The sequence below is a fragment of the Plutella xylostella genome, chromosome 17, assembly GCF_932276165.1.
Source record: "Plutella xylostella chromosome 17, ilPluXylo3.1, whole genome shotgun sequence".
Taxonomy (NCBI): Eukaryota; Metazoa; Arthropoda; class Insecta; order Lepidoptera; family Plutellidae; genus Plutella; species Plutella xylostella.
Genome location: NC_063997.1, coordinates 6,376,972 through 6,400,796, shown reverse-complemented (window position 1 = coordinate 6,400,796; position 23,825 = coordinate 6,376,972). Strand labels below are relative to the sequence as shown.

General features: G+C 39.5%; 1 protein-coding gene across 1 annotated transcript in view; it reads left to right on the top strand.

The window, feature by feature from the left end:
• The window catches only part of LOC105394666, a 34,857-nt gene extending 15,492 nt beyond the window's left edge, over nt 1-19,365 (top strand). Inside the window, exons 22-45 of the mRNA XM_048626682.1 lie at nt 1,690-1,797; nt 2,177-2,272; nt 2,712-2,800; nt 2,903-3,026; nt 3,220-3,420; nt 3,642-3,701; nt 3,829-4,054; nt 4,197-4,250; nt 4,555-4,706; nt 8,375-8,494; nt 9,342-9,557; nt 9,805-9,879; nt 10,072-10,270; nt 10,936-11,034; nt 11,392-11,510; nt 11,835-11,987; nt 12,454-12,587; nt 15,652-15,769; nt 16,098-16,219; nt 16,672-16,937; nt 17,119-17,183; nt 17,619-17,778; nt 18,197-18,390; nt 19,153-19,365. Coding sequence (XP_048482639.1) covers nt 1,690-1,797; nt 2,177-2,272; nt 2,712-2,800; nt 2,903-3,026; nt 3,220-3,420; nt 3,642-3,701; nt 3,829-4,054; nt 4,197-4,250; nt 4,555-4,706; nt 8,375-8,494; nt 9,342-9,557; nt 9,805-9,879; nt 10,072-10,270; nt 10,936-11,034; nt 11,392-11,510; nt 11,835-11,987; nt 12,454-12,587; nt 15,652-15,769; nt 16,098-16,219; nt 16,672-16,937; nt 17,119-17,183; nt 17,619-17,778; nt 18,197-18,390; nt 19,153-19,269 — 3,267 coding nt within the window. The 3' untranslated portion in view covers nt 19,270-19,365. The remainder of the gene's footprint in view (nt 1-1,689; nt 1,798-2,176; nt 2,273-2,711; nt 2,801-2,902; nt 3,027-3,219; nt 3,421-3,641; nt 3,702-3,828; nt 4,055-4,196; nt 4,251-4,554; nt 4,707-8,374; nt 8,495-9,341; nt 9,558-9,804; nt 9,880-10,071; nt 10,271-10,935; nt 11,035-11,391; nt 11,511-11,834; nt 11,988-12,453; nt 12,588-15,651; nt 15,770-16,097; nt 16,220-16,671; nt 16,938-17,118; nt 17,184-17,618; nt 17,779-18,196; nt 18,391-19,152) is intronic.
• The last annotated feature ends 4,460 nt before the right edge of the window (nt 19,366-23,825 follow it).

The following is a 23,825-nucleotide window of genomic DNA, read 5'->3' as shown; positions in this document are numbered from 1 at the left end:
TACTTTTGTATCTTTTAATTTTAATTTTATAAATGTAAATGTAATTAGGATAGGATATGATATGGGCTTTTTACACCTGAAATAAAGATATATTATTATTATTATTATAACAAAACGCAAGAAAGATTTGCTACGGTATATTCAAGTCAATACCCTGCTGAAACTGAAATTCATACTGAAAACTGTCTCCCACCTAAACCAATAGCATCAAAGCACCGCGCGGCTGCTTGCAGCCCGCGCCACAACGCGACCTCTAGTTGTATGTATAAAGATAAAGAGTCATTTATTTTACATTCTGACAGCAACAGATATACCTTCACTAGTACAATAGAATACCAAGAGTATCGTAAAATGTTGTTGTCCGGAGCGTCAAAAAAGCACCAGATCAGCATGTAGGTACTGGAGACAATAAGGCTACAGCGCTGGTTATTAACTGGTCCTTATTGTATATTTTTATACATAGTAATAGTTTCTTACTGTTACATACCAAAATACAGACAGATGATTACAAGATTTTAGATGCTACAAGTCTACAACACTACATCAAATAAGGTAAGCATGTAAGGTATGTATCAGCTACTTTTTACTCGGAATATGCACGGGAAATTCTTTTAAAGGGAAGTCAAGCTTATCGGGAAAAGAGTGTATACATATATGGTGCACCATTTTGCCATGTTTAGTTGTCAGATTTGTTTAGCTTGGACAAACATTGGAATTTTCCAACATGAAAATTCTCTTTGACATTTTTTATTCAGGTTTGCAGAGTGTGGATTGCGACTTTGAATGCACCTCAAAATATAATAGGCCTACGTCAAATTCAAAACTCTGCATACCTACCTAGGATTGAGCTAACATAATTATATTTATTTAGCTTTATATCTCATCTGTGTTCTTCCTTTGACGATACGAGTATATAAATAAAAGAGTAAATTGAATCTGCTAACGTAGGCTGCTACAGGAATGCTTTTAATGGAATTTTAATGGCGACATTTAACCTATTGCTATTTATAAAGGCTGAAAGTAGTAGTATAGCAGCAGCAATTTAATATCAACATAAGTTTTAAGCCTATAAAAAGCTTTGCGCTACTGAAGAATAAACATCGGACACAAATCTCTGTGATATCTGCGGTATTCTTGTTTTTAATGTAGGTAGTACTTAAATAAATGTAGATATAATTAACAAATAAAATGTATTGCATACATGTGCAAAGGGTTCTATCCAGAATAGTCCTCCGCCGGGTATTACTGTGTCCCCGACTCCACATGTATATCTGTATACCTACACTAGCTACCTGCATATATGTACCTGTACCTACCTTCGTCAGGTGAGGTGTACACCGTCGTGACCACTAAAAAGTGCATCCTGCTGCACATCGCAACGTTCAGAGTCTCCCGTAATCTTTATCAAGAAATACTCAGACAGAATGTGCATTTTTAATAGTCATGGTGAAAGTAGATTGGAAATAGGCACAGTAGGTAGTTAGTAAGTTTATTTGTAACAAACCAATCAAACATAAATAAAGGTATTAATATATTATATCCCTAACTCTTCATGCGGCTGGACCAAGTACTTTAGGCGGGTAGCCGGTAGTGGCTGGCCGAAGAAGGCCGAGGACCGAGTGTTGTGGCGCTCCTTGGGAGAGGCCTATGTCCAGCAGTGGATGATGATGATGAACTCCTCATGTACAGGTGTACACCGTGGTGACGACCACCGCCTGCTCGCTGCTACACCTCGAGTACAGCGCGCTGGTGCAGTGTCTCAGCATCTTCCCTGATGTGATGGAGCCTATTGCTGCTGTAAGTTCGTCAGTTGTATATATATACTATATATGTGTGATATGTGGGCGGTGGAAAGGAAGCATGAAGATTTTTTAACATTGCTTAGAAAGGTATACTATACTTAACGTTATATTTATACCACAGGAGGACTAGAAAAGTTATGTTTAAGTAGTAAGGTCATACAATATGTCCTCTTTTAGATAAAATGGTTAGCCGTAACAGAAAAACGGATGTGAGAGTGATGTTATAAAGTTCAGCTGAATCTTATGTAATAAATATGTTACACAATAATATCTTTTATGTAGACAATGCCTGTAAAATATTTATTACTGTAGTTATTCCGTCCTACACATTCCTTTTCTTTGTGTGTTACAAGTTTTTCATCCTATGTTCCTAGGTTATAGAAGACGTAGATCTGGAGAGAATGGCTTCGAAGTTTGTGGAGGCCAAGCCGCTGTCAGGCCGCCTGGATGCTAAAGTTAACCGGATCGCTGTAAGTGGCTTGTGCCAGTAATTCACTTGTACGGAACAGTTTAAACCAGTTATGTGACTTGGATGCTGAAGGCGATGGCTACTAGTTTCACTGGCATTGTCACATTTTATTTGCGGTTCTAACAATGTATCTATGCCTTATAGATGAATGAAAAATCTTCAAGTTTTTTTGGAGAGATATGATTATATTTGCATGTATAGTGCGACAAACTTATCTGTTCCGGTGAGAGCGAACTAAATTGATCCATATCTCATTATTTACTAATGAATTATATATTGATATAGATTAGATGGGTTTATTGAAACCAGAAGAGCGAATTACCACTACTGGCAAACTTAAAATCATATAGAATGAAGAAATATTACACATTTACGTGAGCTGTCACCGGAACAGATAAGTTTGTGGCACTGTAGTTCATCTATAGACAATTTTGTTCTAGCAAGAAATAAAGGAGAGTTTCGTGATATTAAACAACGCCGACGACCGCTCAGAGTATGTAGCAGCGTTCAACACTTTGGGAATTATGAGGTATTAGAACAAAATGCGTAAAGTATCTCGTCGCTTTTGAATATAAAAGTTTTTAGCAAATGAAATTATTCTAACAATAACATTAATTAAATTGTTTTGCAGATTTCTCAGGTATTTGGTAATACCGGGTTGTATAACGCCGCATGGAATTTTCTTGAAGTTATGGTGTGGGTTGCGATTCTTTGTAGCTGTGTATTACATTGTTACTGGACCTTACAATATAGCTGTAAGGAACATTCATTCAGTATTCATTGTATAGAAAAACACACAAGTGCGTCCACTTTATCGGTATTGCCGACGCCGTTTCTCCATTATGAAAATCCGTTTCGTCCGATACATACGATACCGATAAGTGGACGCTTACCCTTAACCACCAGTTTACCTAAAACCACAAAACATCATCCAAAACTTCCTTCCAGACACAAAAGCACCAGTTCCCTCAAAACCCGTCGACCGACTGGGTGGACATCGTGCTGTACTGCGACATGGTTCTAATGTCGTACGTGGGCTACTACGACGCGCGCTCTCTGCTCATCACACACCCGCTGCTCACGATCACTCACTACTTGAAGCACGCCTTCTGGCTGGATCTAGTCACCGTGTTCCCCGTTGAGGAAGTTGTGAGTGTTTTGTATTAACCCTTTGAGTGCCAACGGTGCCTTCACAATATTGTAAAATCGAGATGTTTGGTTTTAGAAAACAAACATTTATCATGGGTAAAAGGTGAAACCATATCACAAACATTATGCATATTATTTGATGATTAATTAGCTGGTAGGTATACACTATTATGCTGTGTGTTTTTTATAATAATAAGATAAGGTAATATTTTTCATTTCAGTTCAGATTAGTAAATTACGAAAGCAGTATCGACATTTATCGAATAAATAGGCTACTACAGGTGAGTACATTCATTTTTAAAACTACGCGATTTAATATAGCATTAATACCATGAGATTTAACACGTTAGAAAAACATAAATAAAAGAAACTAAATCATGGTTAACTCTATAAAAACGCGTTTTTCAGATATTCAGAATAACCGGGGCATTCTACTACCTAGAGAGCGACATCATGCGATTGAACCAAGCGATAGTTTTGTTCAGGTTCCTGCCCATTGCTGTGACAATAGTGAACCTGGCCACTGCGCTCGTGTTCATGGACCATTGTACGCCGTTCATGACGCCGAATAACACCTACATCATGGTCACCTGCTGCCGGCAGCTGGTCACTGGAAAGGAAAATGTTGAGTATTGTAAGTATAACACCTGAAGATAAGGTAATAATTATGAAAATTGTGATAAGTAAGATATTTTCGTTCCTTTCGTATGACTGTCGATACTTCTTATTGCTATTGATCTGCACTAAGTATTAAACACAAATTATCATGATTTCAGTTGCGGTTTCCGAGTACATCAACACTTTCAATTGGATTTACTCAATGTTTTTTGGTAAGATTTGTATGCACGTCTAATTTAGCAGCAAAATAAAATTTCATATTATAATATAGGTATAGCCCAGTATGAGGCTGCATTCCCAGGAGGACAAATTCAGCCGAAAACGTGAACAGTTTGCGTACTGGGAACGCAGTCTAACGTTCCTAGTACACCCGAGTCCGCGTTGTTCTATTCTCTTAGCTGTGGAACATACCTAATACTCACGCGCAATGAAAAGTACCACCTATTATGGACATTCAATATGTCACTGGAACTTTCTCACTGCTCGTGATGAGTGTGCTTAATTATTTGTTCTCAGGCTGCGGCTGCACAATAACGGACATATCGTCCCGAGGCGACATGGTGGTGGTGTCGGGCCTGGTCCTAGTGGGATGCCTGTACTTCGGCCTCATGTACGGACACGCGGCGGCCGCGCGCGCCGCCGCCACCGCCGCGCTGCTCACGCATGTTGTGAGGGACATTAATACTTACTACTGCCGTAGTGTTAGATATAAAAGTTGGAATTAGCAGTTTATTGAATGCAGCCATGCACTTCATCCTATTTAACCCCCAATTACCACCAAAGGCCCTGTACAGAATTAAAGCAGATTACCAGGGCCGATCACATTTTCTATGAATGAGTGCTGGTTTAGCAAAAGTATGCAACTGACTTTCTGTATCTTGCTTTACGCATTGGCGGTCATGTACTCCTTGTGGGACGGCTGAGATCGACGCTGCGTATTTTCATGATCTAGATCCCTGTAGTACTCAGGGGCGTATTTACCCTAGGGCTAAAAGGGCTACAGCCCGGGGCGGAAGGCGCCGAAGGGCGGCCCAGGGGCGGCCGGGAGGAATAAAAAGAGAAGGAGGAAAGAGAGGAGTAAAAAAGTACAGAACAATATTTTAGGACGTAAGCCTAGAACGGCCCTGAGCCATCTTTCCAAATGTTGATTTCATGTCTTAAGAAGTATGATTTAAATTATGAAAGCCGCCTTCGTTCTTTACTGAACCGGTCGGTGAATAGTCTATTTTTTTAGAGTAAATGATCCATAGTCAGGGGGGCGGTACCTACCACAGTCGCATAGGTTGGTACCAACGGTATAGTCCCACTTGCAAAGATTGTCCTTGCAGCAGCCTACCTCTGCTCGCAACCGATTTAGTGTATTCGAAATGTGCCAGGGGAGACCGATACCGGGTGCAAGTTTTTCCTCAAGAGGTAAGAAAGGATCCTGAGGCTTCTTTTTGAGGTTTTCATCCGTTAAGGATACCACACTATTTAGGAACGCTTTGGGGCTCTTAAGGCGGGAAGGTGCGGCAGTATGTGAGTAAAGTGTATGTCTGGAGTCGCATTCTTGTTTGCCCTTCTCAACAGAACATGCCACTTTTCGCCGTATGCTAGGGGGTGCTATCCCAGCCAGAGAGTAGACTTTGTAGAGTGGTGTCGGTTTGAGGCATCCCGTTACTATACGAACTGTGTCGTTAAGAGCAAAATCTACTTCTCTAGCATGCGCGGACCTTGCCCATATCATCATCAGCCAATAATCATCCAAGGAGCGCAACAACACTCGGTCCTTGGCCTTCCTCATCCAACCAATACCGGCTCTACCCTCCTAAGGTCGTCAGTCCAGCGGGCAGGAGGGCGTCCCACGCTGCGTTTGCCTCGTTCATGGTCTCCACTCGAGAACTCGTCTACCCCAATGGTTATCGGTTCTTCGGCAGATATGACCAGCCCACTGCCACTTCAGCTTGCTTATTTTGATAGCTATGTTAGTAACCTTAGTCCTCTGACAGATAACCTCATTTCTGATATGATCCAGCAGAGAAACCCCAAGCATAGCTCTCTCCATAGCAAGCTGAGCGACTTTAAATCAGTAGACCATTCCTACCGTCAGTTTCCACGTCTCTGCACCATACGCCATCACTGGCAGGACGCACTGGTTGAAGACTTTTGTCTTCTGGCTCTGAGGAATGGAAATCTTACCCATATAGGGCAGGCAAATTCGGCTGAGAAGCAGAGTGCTAAGCTACTTATTCGTAGAACTTGCGGAGAGGCGCCCCAGCTGGTAGACGTAAGCCGTCGCAGAAGGTTGTTTCGGGAGCTTTTCTTCTTGGTGTTTTGGCAGTGGGTTTTGTACGTGAGAGATCTATCCAGGGTCACTTTGAGGTATTTTGGTGACGAGCAGTGCTGGATTTTTTAAGTATGAAAGCCGGCCTCTTCTTTTCTGAACGGGTGCCGGTGGAATAATCATATTTTTTTCCGCCTCTGTATTTTTTTACGGAAATCTAAAGAAGAAAAAATTGCCTCACTCAGTTGCCAAAGTTTATTTCTAAACGTTCTAAAATGTTCTCGTCTATCCAGAAAAATCTTTTGTTTTTCGGAAGATATCATTATCTATGCAAATGTTTCACCACAATGTTCTTATACATATTATGTAGGTCGGTAGGTACTAGGTACTATACACATACTAGACTGCTCTTTTTGTTTCTAACCGACTTCGAAAAAAGGAGGAGGTTCTCAATTCGTCTGTATGTATGTTTTTTATGTATGTTCACCGATTACTCAGCCATTTATGGACCGATTTTGAAAATTATTTTTTTGATGTATTGGGTTGAGCTCAGGGGTGGTCCCATTTTTTTTCAGAATTTTATTCCACCCCCAAGGGTAAAACAAAAAAGCAAGGTAAAGGGGTAAAACAGGGGTATAAAATTCCATTTTGGGCACTTATCAACCGATTCTAATGAAATTTAGAACGTAAATATAGTTCTTATAACAAAAAAAATATGATGGTGACCTTGAGCTGATCTGATGATGGAAACGGACGGCATTCAAGGGAACTCCTCAACGGTATATAGCAACTACATCGTGTTTAGGCTTGAATGATTCGTATTGAGAAGTAGGACTTATTGGTATCATTTGCATCTTACTGATTGATAATTATTGCAAATAAACTAATAAAAATAATAAAATAAAATAATAAATAAAAAAAAATAAAAAACCGACTTCAAAAAACCACCAAAAAATAAGAAATAATTTAAGGTTAAGACCAATCCTAGGTGACAGTACCTGCTTAGGTATATTTGTACTATCACCTAGGATTGGTCTAAACCTTAAATTATTTCTTACTTTTTGGTGGTTTTTTGAAGTCGGTTTTTTATTTTTTCTTTCATTCCTTGATGGGGCGGAAAACTACAGGAGCCCAGGGCGCGCAATCTTTAAATACGCCCCTGGTAGTACTTAAAAACCTTTTTAATATAATAAACATGCAAGTATTTATCGTAAGTAATACAATGTACCTACCTACTTTTAACAAACGTACGGTTTGAATCCAAAGCTTTGACCATTTGGCACAGCCGTCAGAGTCTCTATCTACGGCCCCACCGATCCATCTGATCGTTGAAAAGCCTCAGTGGCAGTATCGAGTGCGCGCAGGAGAGCTCGTGACCGCTAGCGGCGGTGCAGTATATCGGTAGCCCAAATACTGGGAAGTTACTGTTATGTTAGATTTTGTTTGAAATCAATCCGCTAAAGTGGCGGGATTATGCGATGGGATTCATGTATAAAATAAAACGTCATCGTAAGGTAACGTAAAACCGTAAATAATAAATAAACGTAATAATCGTCACAAATCTGACTGGAGACACGATTGGACTTACGGGGCTGCGTTATATATGTACCCAGTAGTGGCTAGAAAAGAAAGGTCGAGGACAGATTACTGTGTTGGGTTAAACGAAGATTTTTCCTTACATATCATTGAATTTTTGGTTATACGGAGCTTTGTGAATTTACAATTGGTCACCTTTTCTCTGAGGTTTAGACGCTACTGTACCTCAACCCATCACGCCTGGCCGCTCTGTGGAGGTATAACTATAATACTCCTACATAGTTAGAGCTTACGTGGAATATATTATGTACCTATGTAGTACAAGCGGCGTGAAAGTGATATTTGTGCAATAATGATCGAGGTATCGAATTAAATCTCACCACACCACAGCGCGAAATTTCAACATTAATATGGTGAGGTTCAAATATAGTGCTCCAATTTATAAATTATGTCTTATAATAAATGCGGTAGTTGTCTATAAGTTCACATTTATATGACCTAGCCTAGGAATATAGTAATGTTCCGCATTTTTTTCAGGAAAAAACAAGAGATTTATATGATTTTCTGTATCAAAACAACGTGGAACCGATGCTAACCGAGAAAACATTAAAATACTTTGAATATGTATGGAAGAGGACCAAAGGCAGTAATCCCCAAGTGAGTAATTATTTATTAGCTTTAGCACTCACTCAAAGGATGGATTAATAACGTTCGTCTGTTCAGTAAACCTTTGTACATAATGATGGCTTCATAGTCTAAATGGTGTTGAAAAAAAAGGATACCCATCTGAAAAACTTTTGTTCTAAGACTTATGAAAACTCGTGTCTTTTTTCACCTTTATAAAAAAGTGTGTGAGTTTTTGGTTTGGGGATTAAATTTTATTTTCACACATATTTGTCATAAAGTAGACAAAAGTTGATAAGAATGAAGAGCTGAATCAATCTCTTACTAAGTATACGGCTCAGCTTACTTTAATTCTTTCTTTTGCAACATCCTGTATATCAACATTAGCAACATCCGTTCACCATACACACGAGTACCTTATTTACACGTGTAGGGTCTAATGCGAAGGTGTAATGTTTCATATCTTCATCCGTCCCACTGAATCTAATTTGTTTCGCATAATTTGTGAAAGTCAAACAGTCTACTCATCTGATACAACAAAGCGTAGATTGTAATTGTAACATTTCACACCTTGTAACATTTCACACCTTGTAACCTATCTTTTGATTTGAGATAACTTTAAATACGGTATACGTAGTTATGTATACCTATTGGAATTTATTCGGTATATTATTTACAGTAAATAACGAACAATAACCAATTTTCCCGAACGACCATATTAAATTTTAATTATTTAGCTGCGACACTTCATTATCGGTTACCTGGAAAACAACATTTGTATGGATATGTATACTCGTGGATCGTTTCGACCTATGGATACCATGCTGTTTCCGTAACTGACAGATATACAATCTTTTAAAGACCCAAATTTTCTCCATAGCAAATCTGCCGCCAGTTAAACTCTGCTCTCATGGAAGACACCCTCGTGTCCATCTACGAGCGAACCCTCCGTGAAGTCCCGCTGTTCGCCGCCGCCGACCGCTCGTTCATCCGCGTGGTGACGCAGCACCTGCAGGAGATGTACTTCCTCAAGGGCGAGACGGTCCTGCAGTGCAAGGATGTGCAGGGATACGTGTATATTATTTATCGGGGGAAGGTGAGCTTTGGGGCTATTTAGGGTTGTCAAAACCATACAATACAATACAATACAACTTAATTGAAAAACACACAACATAAATTACGTTACAAGTAAGAGTAAGCACAACAGATGGCCTTATAGCTAAAAGAGATTTCTTCCAGGCAACCTTTGGGTGTATGCATTTAACCATTTTATTTGGTGTATAAACTTTGTTGTAAAGAGTTTTTCATTTGATATATACGTTGTGTTAACTGTATTTTTGTAGGTGGATGTTTTGTCTTCCTACAATGAAATGATAACTTGCATGGGGCCAGGTGGAATGTTCGGCAACTTCACTGGAGTGAGTTAATTTTAATAAATATTTATTGTCACGTAATAATTTTCGTTTTGTATTCATCGTCATTGGTTACCCTGTATTCCTCGCCGCACTTGTAATAATATATATTAATATTATCTTAACCATAACACGAACTACTATAATTTTATTAAACCTAATACAAATTTACACATACGAGAACTTTAATGTTAACAGCAATCATTAGCATGCTCAGAAGTGTCGATATACGCCAGCAGAAGTCTAGACTTGCTGGTGATTCCTAGCCAGACTTTCTTCAATCTGATCAAGTACTACCCCAAGATCCAAGCACCGCTGAAGAAAGCTTTCGAAAGGTCTAAGGACTACATTATGCCTATCTCTATGGATGTTGATGACGACGCTTCTTCGGATAGTGGTAAGAAGCATTCCGATACTTTTAAAATTTGATACATGTACAATATGTACATTGTACCTATTTTACAGGATATCCCATGGCATTGCCAAATGTAAGGGAAACACACATTTTACTGCAAGGATTAGGTATTCCTATTTTAAAGCCAAGTTAGATAATCAAATAAGTAATTTGAAATCGTGCGGCTGACCGGGGAATCAAATAGGTTGTAAAAAATTTGATTGTACTATCGTAAGGATCCGTCATATGACAGGAATTTTCTTCGTAGTAACATCCCCCTGCTACCCATTTGGAAGCTAGCTTGTTCCATAAACGGAAGTTTCGGTAGTGGCCATTAATTTGTGCAGAATTCAGGCTTAGGTAATCGAATCAATGGAGATAGAGTCTACTGAAATGAAGACCACACAGTAACGGTTACTTACATATTACTTTGTATAATTATATTTATGCCAATAATGCCTACTTATGCATTTATAAAATACTAATAAGTGCATATTTAATATTATGTATAATTTGTTGAAAAGGAAGAAGGTGAATAGCATCAGTTCAACGGCTTTTGGAAATTGTAGGTAACTTGTATAACGTTTTAATTCATGTTCCTAAATCATGGCCTAATTTAAATGAAGTGTTTAGATTTGTATACATATGAAGGCATTGACTGTGTGCAGAAGGCACGGCCGACGACGTGGCGGGGGACGCGCAGTCTACGCACGACTCTAGGAGCGGATCTGTCTCGGACATGTCTAGAGAACGCATCAATGTCGTCTGTAAGTTTAATTGTGTCATAAAAATTATGTTCAAATAAATAAAAAATGATTCATATAGTTATGAGTCAATGATTCGGACAATGATCGGACATTACTATTTAAATAAGAAGCCGTATGGGAAAAGATACGAACAAAATCTCACGACTCTCACGTCGTCGTGCAATGAAAAAGTTAAGTGACATAATATTATGGAAAGTCAATGGCCGGCAGGTGGAACTTTTTCTTTGCTCTTGATCCCTTTATACGAAGAATCGTGAATACGAATGTATTGTTATCATTATTACTTAGAATAAGTAGTCATGAAAGTAAAATGTTACCGGTAAAGTTGAAACTTCAGGCTATTTCCATTGTTTCCAGCTATATCCATGCGTAGTTCGCAGTCCAACCTGAGCCAGTCGAGGTCCGGCGCGAGTGTTTCCACGCTGCAGAATTTCAGCCCGTTCAATTTACTCATTCCCGGCTCATTAATGTTCCAGGTATTTTTTACATTGTGTTACTGAGCTGAAATTTAAGTTAATAAGTCAGGGCCGTACGTTTCGTAGCTGCTTTAGTATTTTACTTTTTTATAGTAGTCAATGTAAGGGCATGGATAATTATTGTTTTGCTGCAACTTCTACCAAATACAGGAAAAAATATAGCCCGGGTAACACTTAAGTATTTATAATTACAGCCGAAACCCTCAAAATGAGGCTGGAAATTCCGACATACACCTGAATTAACGTACATTCTCTGAAAAATTAAATTCCATCCTTCATAATACAGTTATTTGTACCTAAACTTATGACCGTTGATTGATGCAGTATTTCGGGTACCTGATGTGCTTCGTGTCCACCCTGAACTACGTGCTGGTGCTGTACGACCTGGTCTCCCGCCACCAGTGCCTCGCGCTGTATTGGCTGCACTATCCCATAGACGTGCTGTCTTATCTGCAAGTCTACGTTTCTATGCACGCGGTATGTAAGAAAACTAAGAGCCTCTTTCAAAATGTTTGGATAATAATGTTTTATTAAGTGACAGCATGTCTTTTGCCCCATAAATATATACTCTTAGACCCCATAGGTATATAGCTATTATCTGGCCATAATCCAGACATTGTGAAACAGGCTTTAACGCTCCTATTGGACGTCATGTTGATCCATGAACAACGTCCAAACCAGTCCGCCGGGGTTGGAAACCCCGTCCATTTTATATGTATAAGTACAGCATATATATGTTATAGTACTTAAAACCTTTTCATAAGTACTTTTAACTCTTGAAACTACGCATCTGTCACATAGATCAACGCGGACTTGGGCCTCTGTCATGAATCCACGCCATTGAGTATGAATGAGTTCGCGTTTTTCTATGATCCACGCAGACACCTACCAACCTAACTACCTAGTATAAGCATACCTTCAACCCGTTTCAAAATGTTTGCAGGCGCGAGTCAACAAGCGTGGTGAGCTGATGCTGGAGCCGCAGCGCTGTCGCCGCGCCTACTTCAGCCAGCGATGGCAGGCCTGGTCCGACCTGGTGGCCAACCTGCCGCTCGAGCCTATATGCTTCGCGTTCACGTAAGATACACGAGCGAGCAATGAAAATGTTCCACTTAAAAATTTCAAAACCAAATCACCCCAATTTTTTAAAAATGATGAAAGTTTGATTTAGAATTTGATCAAAATATTAGGTCCTTACATATGAAATTGGCGTTTTGTCGTACTGGCCACTTTGATCTCAAATATTACCTTTATGGTTAGGAATTCCAAATTCAAATTTATACAGCTATTTACTCATGCATTTGTGTTTCAAACCCCCTAATTCATTGGTACTCAACCTTTTTTATATAAGGGCCACAAACACGTTCAAGTCATGGTGTCGCGGGCCGCAAGCAATTTTTTTTAACTATTATAAAGCGATGTAAACTATCGAATAATAATAAAAAACACATGCATATACTACTATGTGTAAAAAGTATCGGGATTAGATCAATAAAACAAAAACAAAAAATGTGGGAGTGCGGCAAATTTTGAAGATAATAAAATAAATTTGGATGAATATCCAAAATTTTGAAGATAATAAAATAAATTTGGATGAATATCCAAATCTATTTTATCACCTTCAAGACTTGCTCCTTCAGAAACGATACACATACGCCAACGAATTATCCAATTACTACAACATTTTTTTAAACGCTGTTTTCAGAGTTGTTTTTAATAGTCGCGGCGATTTTTTCTTATTGTCTTCTATCGATTGAAAACAGTGCCTCGAAGTAGTAATTCACGGCTCTAGCTTCTTTTTTAGAGCTAGAGCCGTGAGCTGCAGCCATATCTGGTTAATATGGTAGATGGTCGATGGTATTTTTTGAGTGTTTGCTCAAAAATTCATTGACAATGATGATCCTTGTGCGAAAGGCGCGATATCGTAGTGCAAAATCTTTCTCGATTTTTTTTCACACAAATCTGGCCTTCTTCGTCGAATTTGCTGTACTAAATTCTACATAACCCGCAAATAATATTATTTTCCTACCGTTTGACTTTATGGCAAGAATTCCGAGTGCACAACACCACGATAGTCATAGAAAACAGTCAACATGACTCTGACTAACAATCGATAGACGAAAAAAGAAAGTTCGCCACGAGTAATAAACACAACACTGGAAACAGCGTTTCAAAAAAAGTTGTGATGATTGGATAATTTGTTATATTATATCGTTTATATGGCGTGTGTATCGTTTCTGAAGGAGCAAATTTTGAAAGTGATAAAATAAATTTGGATGAATACAATTTTTTTTGTTTTATGGATTCCGAGTGCACAACACCACGATAGTCATAGAAAACAGTCAACATGACTCTGACTAACAATCGATAGACGAAAAAAGAAAGTTCGCCACGAGTAATAAACACAACTCTGGAAACAGCGTTTAAAAAAAAGTTGTGATGATTGGATAATTTGTTATATTATATCGTTTATATGGCGTGTGTATCGTTTCTGAAGGAGCAAATTTTGAAAGTGATAAAATAAATTTGGATGAATACAATTTTTTTTGTTTTATGGATGGATAATCCCGATACTTTTTACACAGAATGTATATTCTCTATTATCTCTCATGGCACGCGGGCCACTGAGAAAGGCCCGGCGGGACACATGCGGCCCGCGGGCCGCAGTTTGAGTATAGCTGCCCTAATTCATTTGTTTTTTCTTCTTTTGTTTTTTTCTTTGTGTCACTCTGTTTACAAAATGGAAAACTTGAAATATCGCGTTATTTACGAGTATGAGTTCCACCGTGGCACCAGTGCTGCAGAAACGGCTCGAAGGATTAATGATGTGTATGGTGACGGTGTCGCAAAAGAAAACACAGTGCGTTTTTGGTTCCAACGTTTTCGTTCTGGAAATTTCGACCTGCAGAACAAGCCTCGTGGACGGCCGGAGACCAAAGTTGAAAATGAAGAATTGAAGGCTATTGTGGAAGCGGATCCATCGCAAACCACGTCCGAGTTAGCTGCAGGCTCTGGTGTTAGTGATAAAACTATTCTAATCCACTTGAAGCAAATTGGGAAGGTGAAAAAGCTTGAAAGGTGGGTACCTCATGAATTGAGTGAAGCAAACCGACAAACGCGCGTCGACTGCTGCGTTACGTTACTCAACCGGCACAATAATAAAGGAATTTTAAATCGAATCATTACCTGTGATGAAAAGTGGATCCTCTACGATAATCGGAAGCGCTCATCGCAATGGCTGAACCCTGGCGAGCCAGCCAAATCCTGCCTTAAGCGAAAATTGATTAAAAAAAAGTTGCTTGTAAGTGTTTGGTGGACTAGTGCCGGTGTCGTTCACTACAGCTTTCTTAAATCTGGCCAGACGATTACGGCAGATATCTATTGTCAGCAACTGCAAACCATGATGGAAAAGCTAGCTGCTAAACAACCGAGGCTGGTCAATCGCTCTAGGCCACTGCTGCTTCAGGACAACGCTAGACCACACACTGCACAACAGACGGCTACCAAATTAGGGGAGCTTCAATTAGAATGTCTTAGAAATCCACCGTACTCTCCGGACCTTGCTCCAACAGATTACAATTTTTTTCGCAATTTGGATAACTACTAGCAAGGAAAAAAATTCAACTCCGATGGGGCAGTCCAAACCGCCTTCAAAGATTTTATTGATTCCCGCCCGAATGGTTTTTTTAGTAAGGGGATCAATGAACTACCTATGAGATGGCAAAAGTGCATACATAGCAATGGTACATACTTTGATTAATTTAATATATTTCATTTAAAAAAAAGCGTCTTTATGTTCCTCCTATAGAAAACGCCAATTTCATATGTAAGGACCTAATATTTGCATTTTTAGTTGGTTAAGTTCTGATGCGCTTTTGAATGTACCTACTGCAATATTACTGACCGCGTCATTAAGCTAGTCTTTTCCGTCTGCGAGTCATTTGGTGCTTTGAAATGGAACTTTTTCATTGTTCGCGAGTATATTAGGGCCCGTACACAATGTAAATCGGCGCGATGCGAGCTCGCAACACGCTCAGCGAGTAGGACGGAGACATGTGTAATTGGCACATACTTAATGCAGCTTTTGTTTTTCGATTACTCTATTCTGGCATAAAAAGTTAAGATTTAAACCCACTTCCAGCCCTCCGTCGTCGGTGCTGCACTACACGAGAGCCAACAAACTGCTGAGGATTAAATACTTATTGGAGTTTTACAAGAAAACATCTAAAGAGTTGACCAACAACCTCACCACTCTAAATGTACGTAAGTTTTCGCTATCTATGTATGTCTACAGTTAGCTAACTAGTCCATGGCTATAAATTTTAGTAAAAAAAAGTGTTTTAAGTGCAATGCACCTCTGCCTACCCCGCAAGGGAGTACATTAGTACAAGGTGTGAGTGTTTATATATAAGTATTTTAAAATGAGGATTATGTTAGCATAATAAAATTGATAATTAGCTATTTGTAACGTTTTAGGTTATTGTGCGAGCGTGAGGGCACTATTACTGTGCGCGTGCGACAGAGACAAATATAAAATGGGCAATGTCCGCTATGTTTAGCGAACATTCTTTGTAATTTTCCTTGTAGATAGTGGTGACAGTCTGCGTGGCGACCGCGCTGCTGCACTCGGCGGTGTGCGTGTGGCTGGCGTACATGCTGGCCACCGCGCCCGCCTGCGTCGTGCGGACCTACCGGCTGCGGCAGCTCGAGTAAGATATATGATAGTTAGCGGCCAACGACCGTAGCCGACCAGAAGGCCTAGCACGGGGTGCAGAAACGCACGCCAAGACGTGACAAAAGTTTTGCTTATTTACATCGCGCGGCTGCTAGAGCGAGTGCGACGGAAATTTTTTATCACGGCATACAGAGCTGAGTATGGCTGTTGGTTAAGAGAGCGATAACGCTCTGTGTTGAGCCTTCATCATCACGCCGCCGGCGCTGCGGTGGTTCCGGCCGCGGCGTCTCCGACAGTGGGCCGTGTGATGGTGCTGAAAGTTTAGAAAATAAAAAAAAACTATGTGACTAACTTTTTTTGAAGTTCTTAATACTACGCGAAACATGTATTTTAATATTATCTAAACTAAGTAATATATCATTTATTTTGGCTTGCCTATCGCATTATTCGATACATTAATTATTTCAACGTATAAGTACTTTCCAGCGACCTTCTCCAAAGACGTTGGGACTACACAACGTCATTCTACGTGCTGATATCTGAGTTTACGTCCGCGGGCGGGGAGGAGTTCTCCCTCAGCGGCCTCGTTCCATTCCTCATTCTGGGCATCTTGCTGAGCTCTGGGAAGGTCCTAGCCGCCATCACGGTTGCCACCTCCATGCAACTTACATATTCCACCCAATTTGCCTTGAACATCTATGAGAAACGCAGCAAAGAGCTTGTTGACATGTTGAAGAATCAGGGGTTGTCGAGTAAGTTTCATAATGTTCCATTACATAATAGTATTTTCGTATTAAAACTACCACTCTTATGTGTACAATAACGTAAGTTCTAGGTAGATCATTTGTCTATGTAATGTAACGGACCATGAAAAACCTTTCCATACTCAATGAAGCGTTTGTTTTGATTGTATAAATGATGTTTGTTCTGCAGACTTCCAATTGAGCAAGTTGTTGGTGTACATTCGGCAACTGTGGCAGACAGAGCGTGGTCGGCAGGTATAACTTGTTGCTCTGTCCCTGAAATTTTCACTCATTTTGAGATTAATATAATATACTTAGGCTGCCGAGCCCCCAGTCACACGCCTCAGCGAAGCTTGGTTTCGTAGAACGCCAAAGCAGTCTAGGGCAAACAAACATTACACCTCTCAGAGTGAAAATGCCGGTTATACGTTAGGTTTCTTTACCCCCAGACTCTCCTATTACTTTGTCCTTTTCTGATTTTAATGAATATGGCTATTGATATAGTGAACCTTGAAGAATATCGTCAAACTCATAATGCTAAAATTCATAGGGCCTTACCACAAAAACTTAGACAATATTTAACAGATGTTTAGCGCTGTCAAACGCCTTCATAATCTGTAAAATTTTGATTTAAACACTTGAACAGTGTTTTTTTTTTTGGTAGTACAGATAGGTTTTTCTCCTTATCAGTTGCCAGCTCTAATAAGGCAGACGCCGTACGTCCGTCGCTGCGACCTGATGGCGGCCATGTTCGGGCAGCACCTGCGCAACTGCTACATCTTCGCAGACACCGGGGAGCCCTTCCTCCGGCAACTCACTGTGTTGCTGGACTATACTATATTCTTCCCAGGTACATACGGGTGTGATGATGATCTTATCGGTAGGAGTTAGGGCGGTGTCCTGTTGGTGCGTTGTGTCGTAGCATGGTCGTGGGTGCCATAATATATATTTTTGGGACGATGCGACGTAATGCAGCACAACGCTCCAATGGGGTCTCACTCTTCGGGGGACTGAACCGAAGCAGTGACACGTTGTTGTAGACTCATACAAGTACAAGACCAAAAAAAAACGAAGATACGTTCTGAAAAATGTTTTTTTTTATGTATCCCGATGGAAAATTTACACGAAGGCAGTAGTTAGTAGTTTGAAGAGCTGTTTTGCGAATTTTCCACCCTTGCATGTAAATGCCGCATAGGTAATTTGTTTGACCAGTTCTTCGACTCCTTGTGTGACTTTCAGATGCTTTCAGGCTTGTTCTATCATAACAGGTAACTACATAGTGGTGGCGGGTGACTCGGACGCGCGCATGTTCTGGCTGCACGCCGGCGTAGTGAGCGTAGTGTCCGCGACGGGTGTGACGGAAACAAAACAGGAGCTGCTGCGACCTGGAGACACCTTCGGAGTCATCCAGGGGCTCAACCGAGGCGTGCCGCACTGCTTCTCGTACAAGGCTGAGACTAAGGTGAACTAAGGGGCCGAGCTGGTGCAGAGACGAAGCGAAATGATGCGACAGTCTACGAGAAAAGTGACAAGTGGATAAGTTGCATAAACTCGCGTCTTTTCGCTTCGAGTCTGATAATGCATGGGCTAACTTTTTTGGGTCTAAAGATATACTTGCAGTTATTCACCGGTGGGTACATTCATATGTAGTTTTGTAAATAAGTGAGAAAATAGATTCATTATCCTCGCTTGCTTTCGGAGGCGCTCGCATCCTGCACCATATTTTACGAGTTAGTTTTTGTGGCCATTGACATTAAATTCGACGGCTGAAGACGAAGTTTTATCTCAAATATCAACGCGTAGTGTTAGCGTTGTATGTGCCCCTAGTATCACAGTTTTATACACGGCCGTCGGTGCCGCTCAGCCAAGCGAAACATGATCAAAGAAAGCACTCGTGGAATCGTAATAGAAACCATTTCAGACTTACAGCTTATTTACTAGAATTGAATGTTGCTTTTGAAATACTACGTTGCCCTGAATAGTCTGCAAAGGCAATTCACAATAATCCTTTATTTCATGGTTAAATTATAACAAAAATGGTAAGTATGTTTTGATTTTCGCATGGAAAGTTAGGAAAAAGTCACGTGACCAAAGTTTCAATGGAAAATGTTTTTTTAGCGAATTTTGACATTATGATTTCATTACCGGCCAGTGATATTAAGATATAACCCACGTAGGTTTCGGTACACCCTTTTTGAAACACCCTGTATTATGTTTCCTGCAGGTGTCAGTCCTGTCGCTGAGCCTGGACGCGTGGCGGCCGCTGCTGCCGTTCTTCCCCACCGCGCAGAGGAAGATCATGGACCGCGCTGAACTGCTGTTTACTGATCAAATTCTATGACTTTTGTCTGTAGTTTTAAACTCGTTAGTAGATTGCATAAAGCGTTTTATACCTAGGAAAAAATACCATTTATACGTAAAAAGTAACTATAAATAAAAATGAGTAGGTACTACGTAGTAGACTAGCAAGATTTGGAATAAGATTTTGGGAAGACTCTTATTTTAAGATTTGTGTTCGTTTTGCAACAAATGTTTTACATAATTATTACCTGCACATATTAGTTATTGTAAATAAAAACATTATACCTCTTTTGAATAGATGTTTTATGGCTTAAAACACATACTTACATAGGTATGTATTGTATGTACTTATATTGAGACTAACATTTGTCAGCAAAATACAGTTAGTATTCCTATACTTACGTATGTATTCGAGTCTATTTACGTACTTAAATACAATGGTGAAAATCTAGTAGATACTTATGTAATAATTCCCATAATATTGTTCAGGAAAAATAATATACCTATACTTACCTACAATATCCAGCACTAAAATAGGCCGAGTACATTAAAAAGACTATTAAGAAGTTAGAATCGGTCAATTTAGCTCAGATTTTATGGCGTGGAAAGGGAAAAGTTTCCTAAATGGCTCCATGGGAGGTGTGCAACATTGCCGCCTCTAAAAATCCGATTTCCGTAATATGTGGGTATCCAAATGGAGGCAATATCGAAGTACTGATTTGTCGCTTCACTGAATATTGGTTTGGCGTTGATTCAAATCGGTGCGCAAATGTTGAGACGAGCCAATCGGCGGCCGGCTGGCTTGTGCTGACTTTGCAGCGGAATGTACTCAACATGTACCTACTCACGCCACGGATCATCCACTAAGTGCCTATTACAGCATTACTGGTCTATATGCATGCACTTGCACATCTCTTGTCTGCAGTATGATTATTGATTAGGTAGACTAAAAACAATTGAATGGGAAAATAATGGTTTGAGCAATGTACTCTCATGTATTAAAGTAGTCTTTTTTAAATTATGTACTAATTGAGAACTTACTATGTACAATCTAGTTACATAAATATAAATAATAAAACTGATCATCATAATGGGGTTTCTAGCACGACGTGTAGTATATGACGTAGTATACCGCTAACCATAGTGACGATTTCTGGACACCATTTTGGGTAATTCGGTAGACGTAATAATGCCATTATGTATAATTTTATGTTTCTTACCTTAGATTAATTAAGGATCCCACAGAATGAACATGGCTGGCACTAAACCATAACTACGAGATACTACCTACATCTACATAGATATAACTTGTAGCAATACAAAAATAGCGCATATATCAGACATCGATGCGATACGAGGCTGGAATTAGTCCAACTGGACTGTTAGCACGTATCTCTACCACCATTAGTGAGCTATCTATGACATGAGACAGGTTGTCTGTTCAGCTTGCAAAGACTTCTTACTTTCATCACAGTTAGTGGGAGCATTTCTGATTCTTTTCTGTTCTAGAGTGGGAATGAAAATCGTATTCATGGATATCTTGAGTGGAAAATTTCTACCTACATGCCCCCTTTTTATTTATTTCTTACAACCTATCCTGTGTAAATTGGAGCAGCAAGCTTGGGTATCCCAATAGCAAAGACTTTAGGCTTTATTGAACCGGAGTATGTAGGTATTATAGTTTCTATGGTGAAAAGGCAAATCAAAATAATGTCAAGGGTGGAAAGGAGAAAATGACTTAGGCACTTCGGTCTTATTCATAAAAAAACCTTAAAGTAGGTTTACTGAGCTCAATAGCTACGGAACACTTTAAGCCTATTTGAGGTTTCATAAAAATCTCTATTCATAATCGTTCCGTAAACCTTCAATAACTATAGTGATGCTAATAGATTTCACAGACCAAACATTTTGAAATTTACCCTATTAAGTTGCCGGTCTGACGAAACCATAAACAAAAATAGCGAAAACTTTCATTCATTTATCAATCTCTATTATCTATGTTAGCCACGGCGCGGCACTTAAAAAAGTTTACGTTGGCTTAAAGGCGCAGTGGCCAAGCCAAAACCCACAAAAAAAAAAAAAAAAACGTTACCTAGGCAACTTATTTTCAGCAAATATTAACTCACAACAAATGTCAAATCGTCAATAAAGCAGAACAGCTGTTGACCGGCCGCCATGTTTTTGTACAATAGGACGTTTACGGAAGGTGTATAGTAGGGTCCAGCCAACTTTAGCATATCAAGGTTTTACGAATCAGTTGGAGAGTTCTTTAGCGCTATTGATCGTTTATGAATAAAGTTTTTTTGACATTTGCTTATAGCAGGCCTATAGGTCTCCCGTAACTTTTTATGAATAAGACCGTTGAATTTAATTTGTGCATCACAGTGTATACCTATTTAGGTTGATTATTATCACAAAACTTAAATGAGGTGTTTACTCTCTACGACCGTTTAACATTCACTAGAATGTGCGTTTTAAAATTGCAAGTTTATGAAATGGGTTGGACAAAAGAGCGTTTTGGCATTTATGAAATGGCGCGACGACGAGTAGTCCTCTGTGGTGATGCAATATGCAGGACACTCCGCCGCGAGCCGCAGTGCCCCAGCGGAGTGGCTAGAGTTTGTCATTGCACTTTTGAAAGAGCCACTTCACGCGAACTTGTTGTTTCCAAAAGTTTTTATGCAGTAATGTGGCAAAGACACTTATGGCTTGACTGTCCAAAACAAGTACTTAACCAAATAATTCTTATCAAGGACATTATCTAGTCTATAAATAATGTAGGTACTATGGAATACCTAGACGTATCATAAAAATATATTCACGTGATTCCGAGAAATTTGTTATATTATGGATAGTACACACGTGAAAAATTATACAGCATTGAGAGTCAATGGCGCGGTGATATGATAAATTATTCGCACCTCTCTCGCCGTCTGAACGCCTAGTAGCTGATGCTTATAGCTTATGAAATTTTAATACATGCTAACCTGAGTCACTAAATGTGGTCCTAGAAATATAGGTATATTTTGTAATTAATAATGAATGATATATTTTGTACTGCCTATATCAAAAAGTTAAAGTGAATGTTTCGAAGGTTTGAATTAGAAAGTGTAAAGTTTAAACAGTATTATTAACTATTTTCTATGCCTATGTTTGTGCTTAATTTTGAGATGAACATGGTAGGGTAGAAAGTCTTAGGTACTAACGGCCTAGAAATAGATAAGTACGTACCTTCCTATAGGTCTCACTTTGATATGTTACGTGGAAATGCACGTTCGCTAACCGGGATCGTTACTTTGGTCTTTCAGCTCCTTTTAAAACTTGGAATTTTCAACAAGCTATCGAATTTGAATACAGTTAGCAATGGATATTTAAACTTCTCTCGATTTACGTACATAACATGTAACAACTTTACCAATATTGCACCTTTATTGTGCAAATTTTAGGATGAATTTATAAGTGGAAACATTATGATGATGTACGTATTACGTATACGTATATAGGATTATAAATAGTGGAGATATCACCAACATGCTATGAAGATAATTAATATTCTAATCAAAATGTATTGTTTCATTTGGAAAAAATATAGATCTCATTGCAAACGCTACTTCACCACTCGCCTGAGGTTTCACTTAGTGAAATTAGCAGTTTCGATATCGGGGTTTCAGTACTCCTCCTTTCGCCAACTGTGTAAGTACTACGTGAAAACTTTGAAAAGCCTATTTCAGGTATTGGCATTTACAATTCCCGTAGTAGGATTTCTTAAACGGGATCGTAGGCATTATAACAGTATTATAATGTATTTTTTTTTCAATTCAGCCCTGTAATTTAAAGCCTTTTCAATTTCCTGGAATAAGGTATAACCGTCACGTGTGCTCGGGCCGAGGACGCAAATGTGATAAAATAATCCGTCGTCGGGCGCGCGACATTAACGCGGGTGCAATTTGTCCCGGTTATTTTAACGCGTTTGACATAAATCATGTTCGGCTCGTTATTTTATAGGTTTTAATTTCGGGGCTTTATGTTGTGATAACATCTGGGCTGGTGTAATGGCCCCGCCAGCCGGTTTATGACTGTTTTACGGGTAGCGACGCGACGCTGCGCTTTCCGAAAAATACGTGACACCGTTCCAGCAAGCCTTTTATGCCCACAATTGTTTAGTTAATTGAGTCGTGTAATGGCTTGTCGAGATAAACTTGAATAACTGCTGGCCGTGATCGAAAAGATTCCGACTTTCTAGCTAACGGGGCGGTTACATTATAAAATTTAAGATGGCTTTTTGTCTGATAAAATTATAAGCGTTTCAGGAAGAAAATCAGTTATGTATCTAATAGACATAATGGTAATGGTGCGACCCGGCCGCCCGAAAGCATTGTTGTTGAACTTTGTACTTTGTTCACCTTCCATTATACATGTATTTAGGTATAAACAATATCAGCCCAATTAAAATTTGGAGAACACGTTATTTTGCTCGAAACTCTGGCGGAATTGTTCATCAAAATGCAAAATACCGCAATTTTCGCGCGCGGCTTTTACGGAACGGGAAAGAACTGAATTAACTGGACATTGGAAAACAGATAACCGGATTTGCAT